The sequence below is a fragment of the Heptranchias perlo genome, chromosome 2 (assembly GCF_035084215.1).
Source record: "Heptranchias perlo isolate sHepPer1 chromosome 2, sHepPer1.hap1, whole genome shotgun sequence".
In the NCBI taxonomy this organism is placed as follows: Eukaryota; Metazoa; Chordata; class Chondrichthyes; order Hexanchiformes; family Hexanchidae; genus Heptranchias; species Heptranchias perlo.
In genome coordinates, this window is record NC_090326.1 from 10,755,630 (window position 1) to 10,777,398 (window position 21,769).

At 46.9% G+C, this 21,769-nt stretch overlaps 1 protein-coding gene across 1 annotated transcript in view; it reads left to right on the forward strand.

Annotated features, from left to right (window-relative positions):
• The window catches only part of gmds (GDP-mannose 4,6-dehydratase), a 726,937-nt gene that overhangs the window by 20,947 nt on the left and 684,221 nt on the right, over window positions 1-21,769 (forward strand). The window contains exon 3 of the mRNA XM_067995743.1: window positions 20,955-21,035. Coding sequence (XP_067851844.1) covers window positions 20,955-21,035 — 81 coding nt within the window. The remainder of the gene's footprint in view (window positions 1-20,954; window positions 21,036-21,769) is intronic.

Here is a 21,769-nt window from a genome sequence, read left to right on the forward strand (position 1 = left end):
TTTGGGACTGAACGCTCAACTCAACGCACAGTCTTAACCCCGACCATCTGAATGTGTCTTAGAGTGCCTGGAGGACCCCAACCAGCACTATTTAAAGGGACCATGCAGGATTTACAGGTTAGTGGCTGGATTATTGCTTCTGGCTACCGAGACATTTGTAACTGTTTTTGGAGGTCTCCTACACTTGAATACTAGGACTAAGGGACATAGTCTAACATTTAGAGCCAGGAGTGAAGTTAGGAAACACTTCTACACGCAAAGGGTGGGAGAAGTTTGAAACGCTCTTCTGCAAACGGCAGTTGATGCTAGCTCAATTGTGAATTCCAAATCTGAGATTGATAGATTTCTGTGAACCAAGCTTTAAGGTTTATGGGGCTAAGGCGATTATATGGAGTTAGGTCACAGATCAACGATGATCTCATTGAATGGCGGAACAGGGCTGAGGGGCTAAATGCCACTGTCACTTGCTGCCTCCTGATACGCGCCACCTTTTCCTGTTGGTCCCAAGTTTGTCTGGGTGATGTGCCTGTCATGGTTGAATAGCTGCCAGTGTATGTGGCCTGTGAGTTGTGGGTGGGCAGCTTGCAACAGTGGTAATGTGTAAGGGTGAGAGGAAGCATCTGATTGGGAGAGTTGAGTACTGATGGAAAGAGTTTGTTGGTATGTGGGTGATGGGGGTGTAGTGAGTGGTGTAGTTGGTGGGAGACACCACTTGACAGTTGCCCTCACTCACCTTGACCACTCATGTCAAAGCATTGAACTTCTTCCTGCACTGCATCCATGTTCATGATGCTGTGCACCTGGCATTGACTTCGTCCCACGCTGCCTCCCACTGCCTTTTGGACATATGTCTGGAGGGCCTCTTGCCACCTCCCCCCATGCGGATATAGGATGTCCCTCCTTCTGTCCACCTCTTGCACCAAAGTCTCTAGTGCATCATCAAAGAACCTTGGTGCTTGCACTCTCACAGGCCTGGTACCAACTCAGATCAGCAGATTGGTGAGGTCTGGCGTGCAGATTGGAGGATGTGGGATTTAGTAGTGCGCAACCTTTATTCAATGTTTTAACATAACGCATTAGTTTGTAAATATTGGGACGGGAGCTGCATACGTGTTGTGCATGTACGATATCTGATCTCCGTGCAGACAGTAGACTGTTATTTTTAGCAAATTACAGGCACCAGGCCTGCCTTTAAGAGATCGGGGCTCCCCCTGCTGGTGGAAAGTGCGAAATGCATTGAATCCTTGCTCAACGCTGATCCGGAACACTGCTTGAAGGTGTTGGGATAAATGGTTCAGTTGGGATAAATGGTTCATTCTCGGACTGGCAACCAGTAGCCAGTGGTGTTCCGCAGGGGTCGGTGCTGGGTCCCCAACTCTTTACAATCTATATTAACGATTTGGAGGAGGGGACCGAGTGCAACATATCGAAGTTTGCAGATGATACAAAGATGGGAGGGAAAGTAGAGAGTGAGGAGGACATAAAAAACCTGCAGGGGGATATAGACAGGCTGGGTGAGTGGGCGGAGATTTGGCAGATGAAATACAATATTGGAAAATGTGAGGTTATGCACTTTGGCAGGAAAAACTAGAGAGCAAGTTATTTTCTTGATGGCAAGAGACTGGAAAGTACTGCAGTACAAAGGGATCTGGGGGTCCTAGTGCAAGAAAATCAAAAAGTTAGTATGCAGGTGCAGCAGGTGATCAAGAAGGCCAACGGAATGTTGGCTTTTATTGCTCAGGGGATAGAATATAAAAACAGGGAGGTATTGCTGCAGTTATATAAGGTATTGCTGAGACCGCACCTGGAATACTGCATACAGTTTTGGTGTCCATACTTAAGAAAAGACATACTTGCTCTCGAGGCAGTACAAAGAAGGTTCACTCGGTCAATCCCGGGGGTGAGGGGGCGGACATATGAGGAGAGGTTGAGTAGATTGGGACTCTACTCATTGGAGTTCAGAAGAATGAGAGGCGATCTTATTGAAACATATAAGATTGTGAAGGGGCTTGATCAGGTGGATGCGGTGAGGATGTTCCCAAGGATGGGTGAAACTAGAACTAGGGGGCATAATCTTAGAATAAGGGGCTGCTCTTTCAAAACTGAGATGAGGAGAAACTTCTTCACTCAGAGGGTGGTAGGTCTGTGGAATTTGCTGCCCCAGGAAGCTGTGGAAGCTACATCATTGAATAAATTTAAAACAGAAATAGACAGTTTCCTAGAAGTAAAGGGAATTAGGGGTTATGGGGAGCGGGCAGGAAATTGGACATGAATTTAGATTTGAGGTTAGGATCAGATCAGCCATGATCTTATTAAATGGCGGAGCAGGCTCGAAGGGCCGATTGGCCTACTCCTGCTCCTATTTCTTATGTTCTTATGCTCTTATGTTGAAGGTAAGTCCTCAGGCCTGATGAATGTCTAGTTCTGCCTGTGCAGGGGCCATTGGGCATGGGGTAATAGTGGATCGTGCTACCCCCGCCCAATAATAGGCCCTATCCAAATTTTTTTTCCCCGTATGCATTGGTCCCTCCATACCACACAGTTTTGTTTCCTGGCCTTTTTTAAACTTGTTCTTGGAGTGTGAGTGTCATTAATAAGGCAATATTTATGACCCATCCCTAGCTGCGCTTAGGGCATTAGGAGCCAACCACATATTGTGGGACTCGAGCCATATGGAGGGCAGACCAAGTAGGGGTGGCAGGTTCCCTTCTCTAAAGGGACACTTGATCCAGTTGAGTTTTTATGACAATCCAGCACCTTTCTGGTGCTAGCCCACAATTTACCAGATTTATTGAATTCAATTTAATAACTTACCTTAGGAGAATTTGAACTCACAACTGCTGCGTTACCAGTCCAGTACCACAAACATTAAGTCAAATGGGTGAGGGTGGGGGGGACGAGGGGGGGTGCGGGGGGCAGGAAGAGAGGGAAACTGGAATGCAATCTGCTCTGAGGCTGTGTCAATGCTGCTCTTCAGCAATCATTAGAATTGTACAAGAACAAACCAAGATGACTCACCCTCTGCTTCTCCGTCCCTCCCTTTGGAGAGGTACTAAACTTTCATTTGGTGGCTCACCCCACTTGAGATCAAGAACCTATAGAATGAGGAAGTGTGTCTTAAGAACCCACATTGTAACACTCTCTTTCAAAGTGTAATGCAACTATGTTTGTTTTGTAGAATTTTCTAAATTTTAGTATACTCAGTGTATTTTATATAGAAAATAATTCAGCAAGACAGCCAGAATACAGACTTTATTTCATGAGCAGAGGCGCCCAGTAACTCATGAGTCCTTTGGGGCTCGTGACTTACTGGGCTTTGACAAACGTGAAATAAACTCCGCATTCCTGCTGTCACGGTGAATTATCCTCCTTTCACCTTTCTCTTTTAATGTAAGCCTCAATTTTAAAACTGCAAATTCATTTTTAACAGGAATTGTGATAAAAAAAATCTGTATTGGCTTGCTTTAAAATATCATAAAATTTACAGCACCATTATGTGATGCAATTGGATGCGTGCCATGGTGTAACAGTTCTGAAATTTAATTCATGAAATATACAACGTATATTTTTATATATATATATATGTATGTACTGGATCTGTAAACAATGTAATATATCAGAGCATTAATCTTACATAAGTAAGTTGACAGCTCTAATTTATTACCAATAATTATAGTCACACCTAGCAGACTAAACATGGCATGGTAGTAATTCAGTGTAATTAGAGCCACCTGCTAGGGAGTGGAAGAGTTGAGCCAAACCATTTCCTATTCATTACCACGTGAAATATATTATATCCCAGTCATACATTTGAAGAATTGTCTTCTTTCATCGCATTTTTTTTTACTATTTTTTTCAAGCTCCAGGACTTGTTCTTGGAAGAAAATGGGAATATTTTTAAACGATATAATTTTAATACTAGATAGTGAATGCGAAGAAACAAAGGTCATGAAATTCCTCAGATTGTGGCCGACAATTGCCCTCCAGTGCTGCTCGTGCCTGATTTTGTGGGGTCAGTAGGCGGGCACCTCATTTGCATGGGTCAGGCAGGTGCATCTCTGATGCCCGCCTGCCCGTGCCTGCCAGAAGCTCTGGTGTGGACCCACCTGAGGTGAGGGGGCAGTGGGAGGGGGGGCGTCTGAATATCCCCCTGACCTGGCCATGATCCTTTCAGCCTTTTGGGCAAGGAGAGGCAATCTGCACCATTTAGTTTTAAAGTTATTTTATAGGGGGGGGGTCCAGGCTGCTTGCCTCGGCCTGGACCCCACCGGTGGGGCCCACTTACGCCCTGGTGGAGGCCAGTACGCTTGGCATGCTGACCACCACTACAACACTGGATGCTGACTTAGGCAAGGGAATTGGGAGTCCTGACTGTGGGAGTCTCTGCCCCTGGCTCCACCTCCTGGCCGTCATTTACCTTGTAAAAGGTGGGATGGCATTTAGGGAAAGGGCAGAGTCGCCACATAACTGACACTCTGCCACTTTCCTGAAGGTTCTGTCAGTCTCCCACCACAGTTACTGCAGACGAGCACTGGAAACCCTGTGGAATTTCAAGGCCAAATTTGCAAACTCAATTGACCCAATGTGTAGCTAGTAGTTCTTAAATTATTAGCATTTGACATGAGTTCCTTCACCCATTGTCAATTATAGTCTGTAGGGCTGAGGGTGGGACTGCTGCTCCTGGGCTGCTGCGTGTACCAACAGTGAAATGAATTGGCCTTGACAAGGTCAGCTCACTCACATTTTAGTGAGGCACTGACTACTGGGGTTCTTGTTTGAATTTGCTACTATCGCTAACATCTGCACTGGAAATGCATAAGGGCTGGGGATGGAATTTTAGGAGCAACAAGCTCTTAAAGGGCTGCTGCTCTGCAAATGAAGAAGTGTAGAAATGGCAGCAACAGCTCCCATGTAATGTGATAAAGGACAAGTACCAGAGAACATCACTCTAGCAGATCTGCAACACACACTGTTACGACCCATAAAAATGTGCGATCTCTGATAATGTCGTGTATGCTGACAGTTCTTTTGCTATGTGGCAAATTGAAATAGTTGGTGAGAAATGCTGTTGTATTCAGAGGTCCTGATGTAAGGCTGAGGGCAAAGAGGTTGATGCTTTATTTGGACATACATGAAAATGGCTGTTCTGCTTTATGATGGATTACTTAGAATTACATAGAATGTACAGCACAGAAGCAGACCCAAACTGGTGCTTATGCTCCACACAAGCTTCCTCCTTCCCTACTTCATCTAACCCCATCAGCATATCCTTCTATTCCTTTCTCCCTCATGTGTTTATCTAGCTTCCCCTTTAATGCATCTATGCTGGCCGCCTCAATTACTCCTTGTGGCAGCAAATTCCACATTCTAACCACTCTCTGGGTAAAGAGGCTTCTCCTGAGTTCCCTATTGGATTTATTAGTGACCATCTTATATTTATGGCCCTTAGTACGGATAACGCAGGACTATTGTGATGTGCTATAATATAGGCCATGATTTCGAGTGTTTAGATCCTGCAGATTTGCCATCTGTTATGTAGTGCTGGGCACTATAGTAAGCTCAAATTATTTTTGTTTTTTTGCTTCCTGCAGAGCTAAGCATTTCCAATTCATGGAGCATTACAAATAAACACAAAGTGGCTTACTATTGATTCTAACTCATTTCCTACTTAAGAAGTGGATTTAGCTGCCTTGGTGCCCTGGTAGGTTTTTATGGTGTTATGGTGCACGGTACACATTGCATACAGGCCTTTATTAATTATTTTCCAATAAAATACACTGAATGATATCAAAAATGGCAAGCTGCCGCTGAGGCAAAATCTGGAGTTCAAAGATTATGCCGGTCAGGTTTATGATCTTTGCATCTGTATTGTACCATATGAATCTCAAAGCAAGGCTTATTGTGCCAAGCATGTAGCACTAAGGAAGTGATTTATTTTTAATAAAACATATTCTTTTAATATCTAATTCATACTAAGTTAGGTATAAAGTGCTGTGAAAGGAGTTAATCTAATATTTTTTAAAGCCTCACTGACATTGCAAATGCCTTAGAATCAGAAATTTATGGCACGGAAGGAGGCTATTCGGCCCATCGTGCCTGTGCCAGACGAAGAAAAGCTATCCAGTTTAATCCCACTTTCTAGCTCTTGGTCCATAGCCCTGTAGGTTACGGCACTTCAAGTGCTCATCCAAGTAGTTTTTAAATGAGTTGGGGGTTTCTGCCTCTACCCCCCTTTCAGGCAGTGAATTCCAGACTCCCACCACCCAATGGGTGAAAAAAAATTTCCTGAGCTCCCCTCTAATCCTTCTACCAATTACTTTAAATCTATGCCCCCCTGGTTATTTACCTCACTGCTAAGGGAAATAGGTCCCTCCTATCCACACTATCTAGGCCCCTCATAATTTTATACACCTCATGTGGTCCATATGTGACCAATACCCTTTAATTGTTTAGCCATGTAACCATTGTTTTTTACTTAGTAAAAAGAAAGAAAGAATTTGCATTTATATAGCACCTTTCACAATTACAGGACGTCTCAAAGTGCTTTACAGCCAATGAAATACTTTTAACGTGTAGTGAACTGTTGTAATGTAGGAAACACGGCACAGCTCACAGCCAGCTCCTACAAACAGCAATGAGATCATCTATTTTAGTGATCTTGGTTGAGGGATAAATATTGGCCAGGACATCAGGAGAACGCCCCTGCTCTTCTTCAAATAGTGCCATGAGATCTTTTAGTCCACCTGAGAGGGCAGACTGGACCTCGGTTTAACATCTCATCTGAAAGACGCCACCTCCAACCTGCAGCATTCCCTTAGTTCTGCACTGAACTGTCAGCCTAGATTATGTACTCAAGTCCTGGAGTGAGGCTTGCACGCATAACCTTCTGAGGCAAGAGTGGTACAAAGTGAGCCAAGCTGACACATTGGGATACGGTTAGGTGTCATCACAGATCGCTGTAAATTCTACCATTGACTAAAAATGGATGTATAAGTGGGCAGGAAATTGTATTTTTGCCCACAGACTCTTGTATTGAAATTGATAGTGAATTGGTGAATGCTTACAGCAAGAGGCCCACACCTCTGCAATGTTGCCTGCCTCCACTCATACCTCACTCCCAACTTTACTGAGACCTTTATCCATACTTTACCTTGATTCATTTTCTCCAGTGCCCTTCCAAACTCCACCTTATGCAAACTCCAATTCTGTTGCCCACATCTGTCCCACTCCAAGTCCCACCATTGATCCCCTGGCCCCCAAATTCAAAATCTGTGACCTTGTTTCTAAATCGCACCATAGCCATGCCCCTCTGTATTTCTGCAACCTCGAGTGTTCTGCCCATGACCTTCTGTGTATTGCAGCCTCCCTTCGCTCCGCCATCAATGGCAGCTCCTCCAGCCGACCCTTTGGAACCCTCCTAAACCTCTCCAATCTGCTACTTCTCTCCCTTTCTGTAAATGCCTGCTCAAAGTCCGTTGCTTTCCTATGCTTTTGGTCATCTCTCCTAAACCTTCTATTGCTGCTTGGCATCCATTGCTCCTTTGTGAAGAGCCTTGGTAAATTCTAATACATTAAAGGTGCGATATAAATGCATGCTATTGTTTCTTTTCCTGCCTTTATCTGCTCCCGTTGTTTTGAATGGGAGAAGAAGGTGAATAGTTGACCAGTCTCCATACACTAATCCCAGGTAAAAGGTTTCTTACGGAAATATTAAAAAAAGTAGAATTAACGCAAAAAATTACAAATCAAGAACGTTTTAATCAAAGTATTACTAAAGTGAGATGCAGGGGGTGATTTTCCACTGGGTGGGTGGGTGGGCAGTTAAAATCATCCAGATTACTTACCCACCTAGAGCTTTGGGGAGTTGACCGTTTGGGATTTCAACTGGTCCCGATGACACGTGATTTTCCAACCAGTCAGTGTTCGAGACCCAACTGCAATTTTAACTCGGCAGCCTGAGAGGAAAGCTGCAGTGACTTTCCTGCCAGGCCAACCTGATGGTGAGGAGAATCGGGGTCAAAACAGATCCAAAAAGGTCTCTTTTTATTAAAAAAAATTTTTTTTGTTACTTGCTTGTGGGGAGAAGATGAGCAGGAGTTCCGTTCTGGGCCCACAAGTACAGCCTCGGCTTCCCCTGCCACAGACTCGCCCCCCCACCCACCCCCCGACTCCCCCCCTAATAATTGCGAGACCTCTGCGGGTGACCCAGGCAGCCGATCCCGCCACTTACCTGGTCTTGGCGGGCGGCGGCGGCCGATCTTCGTCCGCTTCCGGCTAGACTTCCTTCCAGGAACGGGTTAAATAGGGTTGCCAACTCTGGTTGAAGGTATTCCTGGAGATTTGACCATGTGACGTCTGACCATGTGACACCCAATCACGTGACATCTGATCACATGGCGTACGGTCATGAGATGTCTGCAACTGTTATAGCATTTAACTTAAAGGTCACGTCCGCTGTAGTTGAGTATCTTTGTTCATGGTTTCGTATCAGCAGCTGTTGTGAGAGAAATTCCAGGAACCAGGAGACAACCCGTGAGCAGGCGAAGAGGGGAAAGAAAGGGCAGGGAAGAGGGGGAAACCAAAGATAAGGGAGGAATTCGTAGAGCATAAACCAGATGTGGGAGGAACTAAGATTCCACCAGTAACTAATAGTAACTCACTGAATTTGCACCGATTAATAATAATATTGGTAACATTCAGATTCCCTTCATGACCGATGGTAATACAATAACTCACTGATAGTAAAAGGTGTAATGGCCCATATCCTACCTGTAACTAGTAATAATCCTACAACCTGCTGATTCTCACTCTGAAACCACAGCCAAAAATCTCACAAGGTCTGATCAGGCTCCTCAGTCGATGCCACTTTTAACTGGCCCGATCTCTCTCCCTATCTCCTTGGACTCTGGTTTGGACTCAGGTGAAGGTGACAACTCTGAACTGGGAGCCTCAGTCAGAGCTGATCCGTACTTGAATTTCACACCGTCAAAACCGGATGGCGCTGACCAAGAGATCGCACAAAGGGCAGTGGGCTCAGTGTTTGGGCCACTTCTCACAGGGCACATTGTCCTGAACTCAGCTCAGCACCGACATTTATAAACTACTCCCTGGGCTCGGACTCAATAAAGGAGAGTTTTCATAGATGATAGAAATTACAGTACAGGAGGAGGCCATTCGGCCCCAGTGCCTGTGCCGGTGCTGGGGCTCTCTCCTGTAACCGCATTCTCCCCAGATCCTTCATATTCCTCCTTTTCAAGTATTTATCCCATTCGCTTTTAAATGATGTTCTAGTCTCTGCCTTAATAGCCACTTGTAGTGAAACATCCTATGGTCTTAAACCTTACTTCTCCCTACCATCTTGGTTCTTCTGGTGACCATCCTCGGTCTTCATTTGAAGTGATGGAGGGGTTTACGTGTCTGATATGGAGTCAAGAGTTGATTTGTCATTTTTCTCTCTATGTTGTGATTTTTTTTTCAGTCTACTTTAGTTTTCTCTGTTCTGATTTTCTCGTTATCCCTCTGAAAAACTCAAGATGGCTCCTGGGCTGGCAGCTCCCTCGGGAGCTCCTTTGCTGTGCAACTCTATCCTTGGCCATCTGTTGCCACCCGCTGACCTTTCTCCCCCAACCTCCTCTCTTGCACTGTTAAAGTTCCCCATGCTCCAATAGTGGGTGCTTTTTAGCCCTAACTACAAGTTCAGGCTGCAAGTTTCAAATTACCTGGGTCCATTGCTCATCCCCCGACCATGCCTTGTTTTCAGCAGCGAGCCCTGGATCTTTGCTGAAATTTGCTGGACTTCTCTGCCATCAAGACCATTGCGTTCCACTGGACTACACTGTAAGACTCAGCTGTTGTGACTCTGATCTGCTATTCAGTTGCATAAGTTTTAAGGTGCCCCTCTGTGCCTCTCTTGGCAACCTCTGAAGGGCCCATCAAGGCACTCATCGATGCCTCCTTACGAGCAGCAGCCCCAACTGCCCCATCGTACTCTCTCACCGACTTTCCCACCCAGCGCGCCCGATGGGGGCTAATCTTGCCAATCTCCTTCCCGTCCCACTCACCCCTCCCAGCGATGACCCTGTGGACTCTGCCAGAGGATCAGCTATCACCGCCCCTCTCCACATCTCCCTCCAGAATGTCCGTTCACTTGTGAACAAGGCCCTTGCCATCCATGAGCTTATTGTGGATGATTGCATCGACATCATGGCCCTGACGGAAACCTGGCTGATGGGTGATGATACCTTCCCCCTTAATGAAGCCTCCCCCCCACCCCGGCTATATCTTCCACCACTTGCCCCGCCCAGACCACCGCGATGGCGGTGTGGCCCTTATCACCAAATCACACCTTGGTCTGTCCCCGTACTCCTCTGGCACCTTCTCTTCCTTTGAGCATCTCACCCTGTTCCACCTCTCTCAGCTCTCCTTTAAAATCCTCATTCACCACCGCCCACCCAATTACCATGTCCAGTTTCTCACCGAGATATCTTCACCGCTTTCCTCCCTCAGCCTCTGCACTGGGGGATTTCTCATCCTTAGTGATTTCAACCTCCACCTCAACACATCATGCTCTCTCTCCTCTGATTTCACTGCCCTCATTTCCTCCCTTAATTTCTCCCTCCATATAAACTCCCCGACCCATATTCACGGCCACCCCCTCGACCTTGCCACCTCACATGGCCTCTCCACCCCCATCATGTTATTCATGGATAAGGCCATCTCTGATCACTTCCTTGTATCCCTCTCCACCCACATTCCACTTCCCCCTCCCAATCCCACTTCCTCTGTGTCTACCCCTGGAAAAAAATTTCCGCCAAGTCATTGACCAAGTCCAGGATCATCCTGGAATGCAAAGATAACCCTCGGCTTTTCTTCTCCACTATAAACCGTCTTCTTAAACCCCTCTCCCCTGCCCCCTCTACCCTCACCTCCAACATGTGTGGGGAGCTCATGGACTTCTTTGTCACTAGGACTGAGACCATCCGTTCAGCTGCCTCTGCTGCTTCCCTTGCTTCCCCTAGCCCACCCAACTTCCCCTAAGGTTCCCCCCTGCCCTAACCCTCAACTCACATCTTTTTCTAGTTTCTCTCCCATCTCCCCTCATGCCCTCTCCAAGCTCATCTTGTTCGTGAGATCCACCTCCTGCTCACTCGACCCTATTCCCACCACTCTGCTGACCACCCATCTTCCTTTCCTGTTCCCTCCCCTTCAACTCTGCCGTCATCATCCCCCTCCTCAAAAAACTTACCCTAGACCCCTCTGTCCTTGTAAACTACCACCCCATCTCCAACCTCCCTTTCCTCTTCAAAGTCATTAAATGTGTTGTCGCTTCCCAAATCCGTGCCCATCATTCCTGCAACTCCATGTTTGAACCCCTTCAATCGGGTTTCCGCCCCGCCAGGGCACTGGAACGAACCTTATCAAAGTCACAAATGACATCCTATGTGATTGCGACATAAGAACATAAGAAATAGGAGCAGGAACAGGAGTAGGCCATATGGCTCCTCGAACCTGCTTCACCATTCGATAAGATCATGGCTGATCTTCTACCTCAACTCCATTTTCCCAACCTATCCCCATATCCCTTGATTCCCTTAGTGACCACGGTAAACTATCCTTCCTTATCCTTCTCGACTTGTCTGCAGCCTTTGACTTGGTTGACTATACCATCCTCCTCCAAAGCCTCTCTGTTAATTGTGTGATTTACATCAATGAGTGTTAATTGTATTCAGATGGTGGGTTTCAATTGGGGACTCTCTTGTACCCTTTTTATAGGAGAGCTTATCTAGGGTGTAGTATGTGTGTGTAATGTGGAGCTCTGTGAATAAAGGTTTGGAAGCAACTGAAGTGTAGTATTTTATCCTTCACTGCTGGGCTATCCAGCTTGTAACACTCTCCTCCATTGTCCAGTTGGGTGGGACTGTCCTCATCTGGTTCCATTCCTATCTATCCAGTTGTAACCAGAGAATCACCTGGAATGTCTTCTTTTCCCTCTCCCACACCATTACCTCTGGAGTCCCCCAAGGATCTATCTTTGACCCCCTCCCATTTCTCATTTACATGCTGCCCCTTGGCAACATCATTGGAAAACACGTCAGGTTCCACATGTTTGCTGACAACACACAGCTTTACCTCACCACCACCTCTCCTGACTCCTCCACTGCCTCTGATTTGTTACGTTGCTTGTCTGACATCCTGTATTGGATAAGCAGAAAGTTCCTCCAATTAAATATTGGGAAGACTGACGCTATTGTCTTCAGTCCCCACCACAACTCCGCTCCCTCGCCACTGACTCCTTCCCCCTCTCTGGCCACTGTCTGAGGCTGAACCAGACTGCTCGCAACCTTGGTGTTCCATTTGACCCTGAGCTGAGCTTCCAAACCCATATCCGCTCCATCACCACGACCGCCTACTTCCACCTCCGTAACATCGCCCGTCTCCACTCCTGCCTCATCAAACCTGTTGCTGAAACCTTCATCCCATGACATTGTTACCTCGAGACTTGACTATTCCAATGCTCTCCTGGCCGGCCTCCCACCTTGCACCCAGAGTAAACTGAACTCATCCAAAACTCTGCTCCCCGTCTCCTAACTCGCACCAAGTCCCGTTCACCCATCCCCCCTGTGCTCGCTGACCAACATTGGCTCCCAGTCCGGGAATGACTCAATTTTAAATTTCTCATCCTTGTTTTTAAATCCCTCCATGGCCTCACCACCTCCCTATCTCTGTAACCTGCTCCAGCCCTGCAACCCTCCGAGATCTCTGCGCTCCTCCAATTCTGGCCTCTTGCGCATCCCCGATTTTCTTCGCTCCACCATTGGCAGCCGTGCCTTCAGCTGCCTAGGCCCTAAGCTCTGGAATTCCCTCCCTAAACCTCTCCACCTCTCTACCTCTCTCTCCTCCTTTCAGACGCCCCTTAAAACCTACCGCTTTCGGTCACCTGGCCTAATATCTCCTTATGTGGCACGGTGTCAAATTTTGATTGATAACACTCCTGTGAAGCGCCTTGGAACGTTTTACTACGTTAAAGGCGCTATATAAATGCAAGTTGTTGTTGTAGGTTCACTTTATCACTCTAAACTGGAGACTCGATATCGTTGTTTTGGTAGCATGGCTCCTTTTGTGCCACGCTGACCCTAAAACACCAATGTTTTCCTGTACAACTCGAGACCATAATGGAGATTGAGAATGGATAGATGCCTATGGATTAGTGCAGCTCAAAACGGTATAAATGAAGTGAAATCATACCCACAGCTTTTGAGATAAAGAAGGGAGGCGTCTGGAGGGTTGAACTCACCCGACTGTAATGTGTGTATCTTCTACAGCAAAGCATCCTTTGTAACCTCAGGTGTTGGTCGTATGTTCAGCTTTATTTAACCTTTAATAAACATTCAAACGTTTGACTGCATCTTGAACTCATCCTTGGCCTATAGGCAAAGGACTGGAGCCTTTTGTCTATATTATTACAAAATTCGCATTCCTCATAATGTTGTGACGTGGTAGAATAAATCTGGTGGGTTGAAATAATATTTCGATAGGTATTGACAACGTTTCAAAATTACAAAATATCGACGTTCAGAAATAAGTTTGAAATGAATTGAACTGAAGGTTGCCTCGGTCTGTCATTTTTCCATGAACTTGCAGACAAATAGACCAGAGTTGTACCAAGGTTCAGTTAAACTGAGGAGAAATGCTGACTAATGGTTTGCTGAAATACAGGGACAGACAGGCTGGAACATAAGCAGAGACTGAAAGAAATTGCGTGGGAGAATTAGAAAGGAGAGGAGAAATGGAGACAGGCACAGGGAGAGGACTATTTCTTGGTATATTTTGCCACAGAGTATTTATAAATCTCAGTCTGCTCAGAAATAATCCACAAAGGCTGCAGTATTCCCAAATGGTTTCAAACATTTTCTAATATTGCACAGTTGTGAGATATTTATTTATTTTACATTATGTACTTTATCCAGCAAAGTCTCACAAGACTGGACTCCCTGTGGTTTAATTTCCCCCAGTACTAAAATCTATCTGCTCAGTGTGCATTGGGACATGTTTGTCCATTAGAAAATAATCATGTTAAATGTTCATAGCTGTAAGTGTTTACTTCTCCAGTATTATACTTCTGCTTTGATGCCTCGGGACTTATGAGAGAAACTAAGAGAAAATGTATTAAAATGTTATACATTAGTCGATCTCCCTTGGCCTTGCACACGGAGGGCAGCAATTCTCAACTGCCTCTCGCCTCTTTCTCACCTGAAAAACATACGGCTGGCAGTGGAAAACAGGGGAGCACTTCTGCTGCCCCTTGAGTGCCTGATGTAATTTTCAAGTGGGCCTATAAATGAGCGTTCAGCACCCCCATCTGAAACAGGCAGGAGGCTGTTTACTTTTGCAAAACAATTTTGCAATTTTCAGGTACAAATGGGCGGAGTGTACACTCTACCCATTTGCACGAGGCGGTGAGCGGCCTTCGAGGTCCTGCTGCAGGCTGCTCCAAAAAAGGCCCAGAAATTTTTGGGGAGGAATTTTTTGTGGAACAAGGAAGAGCAGGGTGGGGCCCCTGATCCACGGGTTTTCCCATCCAACCAGTGTAGCATTCTGCCTGCTTTCGGTCCACCCGGTGCTGGCTTCGAAAATCCTACTGGGGAGTCAAGACCAGGAGCATTTTTCAGGTCAAGCAGGGTTACAAGGCGGGGAGATAACTGAATCAAAGTGGGGGAGGGGAGAGGAGGGAAGGGAAGAAGGAGAAAGTGAAGGGGCAAGACAGAGGGAAAGGATGAGGAGAGGGGGGAAAGATTAGGGATCAGGTGAGAGGTAGAACTTAGGAGGGGGAGGGAAGGGGGACTGCACAGGAGGGGAGAGGAAAGTAGGGGAGAGGAGGGGGAGGCAGAAGGTGGGGAAGGGGGTTGGGCAAGAGGGAGGACAGGTGGAGGAAAGGAGAGGGGGTAAGGGGAAGACAGAATCGGGAGAGGGTGAGGATGCAGAGGGGCATGGTGCAAAAGTGGAGGAGGGATGAAGAAAGGGGAAGAGTGGAGTGGAGAGGAGAGGGGCAAGATGGAATGAGGGAGGGGAGGGGAGGAAAACGGGAAGAGGGGGGAGAGAGGAGAAGGAGGGAAGAGCAAGAGAGGGATGAAAGAAGAGAAGGACAAGGAGAGAACAGGAGGAAGGGAAGAGATGAGCTGGGGAGGAGAGGAAAGACAGAGAAAAGGAGGGGAGGGACGAGGTAAAGTGAGAAGGAAGAGGAATGAGAAGCAAAGAGGGGAGGGGGCAGAGAGGCAAGGGAGGGGTGTGGAAGAGGACAATAGCTGCAGAAAGGTGGAAAAGAAGAGGGCAAAGTGAGAAGCAGCAAAAGGAGGGGAGGGTGATGATGCAAGGGGAGAGGGAGGGGCTGAGAAGAGGGAAAAATGGGGGAACAACAGCTCAGTAGGGTGGAGTGTGCCAGAGGGATTGGTGTTGGCGAAGGGGTTTTGCCACAGTTCAATTTTTGATTCAGCGGGGAAAGGTTTTTTTCCCTCGGTGATGGAGGGAGCGGAAAACAATATCATTTTGCTGATTTTTTAAAAGCTCTTTTTTCCCCACTTCTTTTCAATAGTTGAGCAAAAGGGTGTAATTACAGTGTAATAGGTTTTCATACACAGTCTACATTATAAATGTGGACATAAGAATTTATAATACATAGAAATAAATAGAAACCACAACTACAGAAACAGGTCATTCGTCCCAACCAGTCCATGTCATGTTTACCCTCTTATGTAAGCAAATAATTCTAATCACATTTACCCATCCTGTTCCCATATCCCTTCAACCCTTTTTGTTCATTCACCTATCCAATCTAATCTTGAATGTTTTTGCCTCAACCACTAACCCTGGAAGTGAATTCCAGAGCCTCACAACTCACTCTGTGTGAAGAAGTTTCTCCTGCCGCCTGTTCTAAGTCCCTTATGTTTAATGTCAGCTGCGGCTCAGTGGTAGCACTCTTGCCTTCTGAGTCAGAAGGTTGTGCGTTCAAGAACCCAACTTGAGCACTTCATCTAGGCTGACACCCCACTGCAGTACCGAGGGAGTGCTGCACTGTTGGAGATCCTAACTTTTGGATGAGACTTTACACCGAGGCTTCACCTGCCCTCTCAGTTGGATGTAAAAGATCTCATGGCACTATTCGAAGAAAAGCAGGGGAGTTCTTCCCGGTGTCCTGGCCAATATTTATCCCTCAACCGACATCACAGATTATCTGGTCATTATGTCATTGCTGTTTGTGGGTCCTTGCTATGTGCAAATTGGCTGTCACGTTTCCTACATTACAACAGTGATTACACTTGAAAAAGTACTTTATTGGCTGTAAATCGGTTTGGGAATGCCCTGAGGTCGTGGAAGGCACTATATAAATGCAGGCTCTTTCTTCCTAAGCTTCTATCTATGGCTCCTGGTTCTTTATCTCTTAACTATGGAAACAGTCTACTTCTATCTACCCTGCCCCATCTTTTCATAATTTTAAACATTTCTATTATATTGCCCCGTAATCTGCATTGTTCTAATGAAAAAGGTCCCAATTTTTCAAGTCTTTCTTCCTATTTGTATTTCCTCATACCAGGCAGCCTCCTAGTGAATCTGCTTTGTACCCTCTCTAAAGCATCAATATCCTTCCTTAGTGTGGAAGCTAATATTACACAGTACTCTAATTGAGGCCTTATTAAAGTTATATGCAGGCTCATTATTACCGCTTGGCTTTTGTATTCTATCTCTCGCCTCTTGAGACGAAACCTAGAATTCTCTTGGCTTATTTTTACAGCCTTATGAACCTGAGTTGCTGCCTTTAATGTTCTTTGAACCAATATCCCCAAAATTGCAAATATGCATTTAAGGGGAAGCTAGATGAGTATGTGAGGGAGAAAGGAATAGAAGGATATGTTGATAGGGTGAGATGAAGTAAATAGAGTGGGAGGACGCTTGTGTGGAGCATAAACACTGGCATAGGGCCGAAAGGTCTGTTTCTGCTCTATTAATCTATGTAAATCCCTCTGCTCTTCCATGTTCTCTGTGGGAACTCCATACGTGGAAGTGATACGAGTTCTTCAATAATTGTCAAATATCTCTGCCTGAAAGTTAAAAAAACTGCATATAATTCAGGGGAATGACAAGTTATAAAAGGAGCAACAATAGACATTTGTTCATTAACCCAGCAGGAGGAGGAGGCAATTAAGATACTGGCATCCCACTCAGCTCAGGCAATGAGGGAAGGAAATGTTGGAAGTACTGTGCCCAGGGTTAGTTTGTGCAGAACAAGTACACAAGAATGGTAGTGGAAGTGGAGAAGGACGACTCTGAGCAGAGGCTAAGGAAATGTCAGCCTCTGGCTGAAAAGCATTCGGATGATGATCTCAGTGGTCTTGCCATGAAAGAAGAGAGCTAGCAAGAGGCACCGTAAAACCTCTCTGATGGCAAAGCTGGCGGCAGAGTCCAATGCCATCCTTGGTGACAACATCAGAGAGGGCTTCTCAACAAGGCACAGCAGCCTGGAGTGAGTGGCAGCTGCAGGAACCTCTACTTATATCCCACAGAACATAGAGGCCTATAGGCAAGTAATCACCTCCAATGTGCAGGCTTTGACTGGTGGCATTCAGACCTTGGGTGACAAATTGATGAGATAAATAAGTACCTGATTCCAACATTTCCAGGGCACCAATTTTGGAGAATTTACAAGATTTGGTTCACTCTTTCCCAGGGATTAATTCCATAAGGTCTGTTTTCACACAGATTTGTGGCAACCAGTATCCTGACCCATGACCCATGGGAGAGCAGATGGCTCAGAGGAATCTGCCTTCCTTTAGGACTGCAGAACCAGAGAGTTCTCTGCTCAGATGCCTTCACGGGTGGAAGAAAGCCAGCAGGCCAAGGCTGTGGCGATTCCAAGCTCAGAGAAGTAGTCCGTTACGGGTCAATCCCAGGACCCAACGGCTCTGACAGCAGGGCTACCTCCAAGTCACGGCCACTACTCAGGTCACAGAACCCTCAGTAGAAGTGTCAGAATGGGACTGAAGGAAAATTGAGAAGTCACATGTTGTCATGATGTTCATGATTTTTCTCTTGAAAACATGAAGTTGCACTGGACCTGAAAATGGTGGACTTGAAGGGCCCTCATGGGACATCTGCTTTGTTGAGTGTTTTGAATGGTTGTACATTTAGATAATGTGGAGTATTGAGGTTATTACAAATATATAGCTATAATATGATTAGATGTTAAGGAAAGTCTCTTTGATGAGTTTGTCTCGTAGCCTTCTCCTAGAAGCTGTCTGTGACCATGCTGTGTCCTCCTCATGTCTGACTTTTTCTGTCTCAGGGGATTCAGCTTCTGACTTTATCTCCTCCTCAGAAATCTCAATTTCTAGCTCTTTCTGAAGAGCAACATTGGAGAAGACGCTGCAGGTCACCACAATTCACAAGATAATATTAGGAGCATACAAGGAGGGATTCCTGGGCCTATCTAGATATCTGAATCTTCCCTTTAATTTGAGTGCAATTGTGATCTTTGTTATGGCAATCCTTTTCTTCATTGGTTGTCCTTCTCAATGGTTCTGGAAGCCATGGTGGTATTGGATATCCCTTGTCTCTAAGAAGCTAGCCAGCATCTTGTCTTTGATTCTGAGAGTACACGGATATTGGACTACCAAAGGATGAATGAACCATGGCAGCTCTCTGCATACTATGCACTAATGTGTAGAAACCTATGCCTGTAGTCACACATTAATTGGACATTAAGGAAGTGAAATTTCTTTTAGTTCACATAATGGCGTGGCATGGATCAGGAGCTTATATGGCCCCATGAGTGGGATCTATAGTACTCATAAAAACACTGCAATCAAATAAAAAAATTGGTCTACTCACCCAATTGTTTTGATCTTGCATCAAATGTAATGAAATGTACTGGGAAACAGGACATGAATTAGTTGCCTTATGCAAGAAGGAACTGACCTGGCAGAAACTACCTGTTGCCCCCAAAATGCTCCAGTTGCCAGGAGATTAAGCACTAAAGTAACTTTCTGAGCCACATTAATAGCTGTCATGTTTCTTGAGGAAGTTTGCAGATCTCCTCGCAAAGCTCTTTTGGGGCTTCTTGGCTGAACTTAACTTATGCAAACTTCAAGGGATGTATTCAAATAAGATCTTGTCAATCCCTACACCCTGAGGGCTGTGTATCTGTGAGATGATCTGGATTTCCTGCAGTGATGCCATATGAGTCTGGTCTCCTGGATTCTCTGCTCCTCCAACATATATATTGTAAAGAGGGGAATCCCAGTGGGAAAGCCATACTGCAGCCTAACAGTATGCTTTTGAGAACTTTCCCAAACAAAAAAGTCTTGAGGGAGACATGACGCTAGGAGCCTCAAAAAGTAAAGGGCAAAAAAAACAATTGATGAAAGTCCAATCCAAAATAAATTTACTAGTCTCTCCATAACAGCAGAATGAAACATGTAGGAAGGCCAAACCTCTAGGATTGTCCTGGAGTCTCCAGTAATTAAAGATTGATCTCCTGGACACTGCTGTGAGCAATCCAGGAGAAAAATCATAGGGGCATTAAGAAAAATTGTGTTTCCTTTCATTTTCTTTGAACACTTTTGTTTATGTTATAAAAATATAGGAGATGGGTCAAAAAGGCTGTATGACTTGGCAGGGTAGTTGGAGATGGAGGTCATGTGACAAAATTTCCAGGAATATATCCAACCATAGTTGGCAACTCTAGAAACACAGCATTTCACCTTTAAGATTCCTACATCAGTCTTCCACAGCTGCTGTTTTAAGATACTCCTGCTTTATAGGTGTCATATCTGAGATTGATAGATTTTTGTTAGGCAAGGGTATTAAAGGTTACTGAACCTAGGCGGGTAGATGGAGTTAAGATACAGATCAGCTATGATCTAATTGAATGGTGGAACAGGCTTGAGGGGCTGAATGGCCTACTCTTTTTTTTCATTTCTTTATTAAACATTTTTTTGTGTTTTAGGCCCCCCTTTTATAAGAGGTGGGGGGGGGGGGGCGGGGGTTAGGGTGTGTTTATGTGCAGAAAAAACAAAAAACCTAAAACAAGTATCAAATTAAAATTTTATTATATCGATCCAGGATGCACTCCAGCCCCTGCGGTGCCCACTGGTCGCGGAAAACCTCAACCGTACCGGCAGACACCGCGTGCTCCCTCTCCAGGGCCACCCGGGCGCGGAGAATTCCGCGGAAGAGAGGCAGAAAAGTCGGAGCGACCGCCCCCACGGGGCCGCGTCTCACCTGGACCTGTGGATAGCCACCTGGGACAGGCCCAAGAGGACGTCCACCGACTCCCCCCCCCCCCACTCCCCTCCCCCTCTCTTCCCCCTTCCTTCCCCCTTCCTCTCCCTCCCTTCCCCCTTCCTCTCCCCTCCCTTCCCCCTTCCTCTCCCTTCTCCCTCCCTTCTCCCTCCCTTCCCCCTCCCCCTCCCCCTCCCCCTCCCTTCCCCTTCCTCTCCCTCCCTTCCCCCTTCCTCTCCCTCCCTTCTCCCTCCCTCTCCCCCTCCCTCTCCCCTTCCCCTTCCCCTTCCCCCCTTCCCCTCCCCCTTCCCCCTTCCCCTCCCCTTCCCCTTCCTCTCCCCCCTGAATGTCCTACTCCTGCTCCCATGTTCACAGGTGGGAGAACAATAGCTGCACTGCCAGTCCGTGCACCTCCAGTCCTGCTGGTGTCGCTGCGGCTGGAGTAGAGCGGGAGTCGGAGGCGGGCAGTTGCTAGGGGGCGGGGTCTCAGTTGAGGCCGTTGCCACTGAGCGGCTGGCCCGCCTGGCGCTTCCTTCACAACACGGAAGTTGCGAGTCAGCACGTCCAGTGAGCAGGAGAAGGGAACCTCGAGTTATTGCGGTGTCAAAAGCGTGCCGAGAATAAAACTCGCCGGCGATGGAGCAGCTGAAGTGTGCGGGCGGCGGCGGCGGCGGGGGCGGTGACGGCAAGGCCACATCACCCGGAGACCCGAATGGAAAAGCGAGCTCAGGAAAGTGGCCATCGTCACCGGCATCACTGGACAGGTAGGCACCGGGCGGAGGGAGGAGACTCACAGGCACATGCCGGCATCCCCAGAGTGTGCGCATCAATCGCTTCATTGCAGTCAACTCTCTACCCTCTCCTCTCCCTCCTCCTCCTCCTCCCCTCCCTCCTCCTCCTCCCCCCCCCTCCTCCTCCTCCCCCCCCTCCCCTCCTCCCCTCCCCTCCCTCCCTCCTCCCCCTCCCCTCCCCTCCCCTCCCTCCTCCCCCTCCCCTCCCCTCCCTCCTCCCCCTCCCCTCCCTCCTCCTCCTCCCTCCCCTCCCTCCTCCTCCTCCTCCCCTCCCTCCTCCTCCTCCTCCTCCCCTCCCTCCTCTTCTCTCCCTCCTCCTCTTCTCTCCCCTCCTCCTCTTCTCTCCCCTCCCTCCTCTTCTCTCCCCTCCCTCCTCTTCTCTCCCCTCCCTCCTCTTCTCTCCCCTCCCTCCTCTTCTCTCCCCTCCCTCCTCTTCTCTCCCCTCCCTCCTCCTCTCTCCTCTCCTCCCCTCCAAATAACCTTTTAGATCGATGTTCTGCCGGTTGTGCACTTCCACGTTTTGCTTTCATTACTTTCGTTTCATCACTTCACACCTGAACCTTTAACCCCCATCCCTCTCGTTTCCCCCTAGTGCTGAATTACCGGCTTTGTGTTTCCAGCATTTTGCTTTTTAATTTAAATGTTATTTAATCTCACATTATGACAGCTTGAGTATCACCACCTAACCAGGCAGGTAAACTTTACAG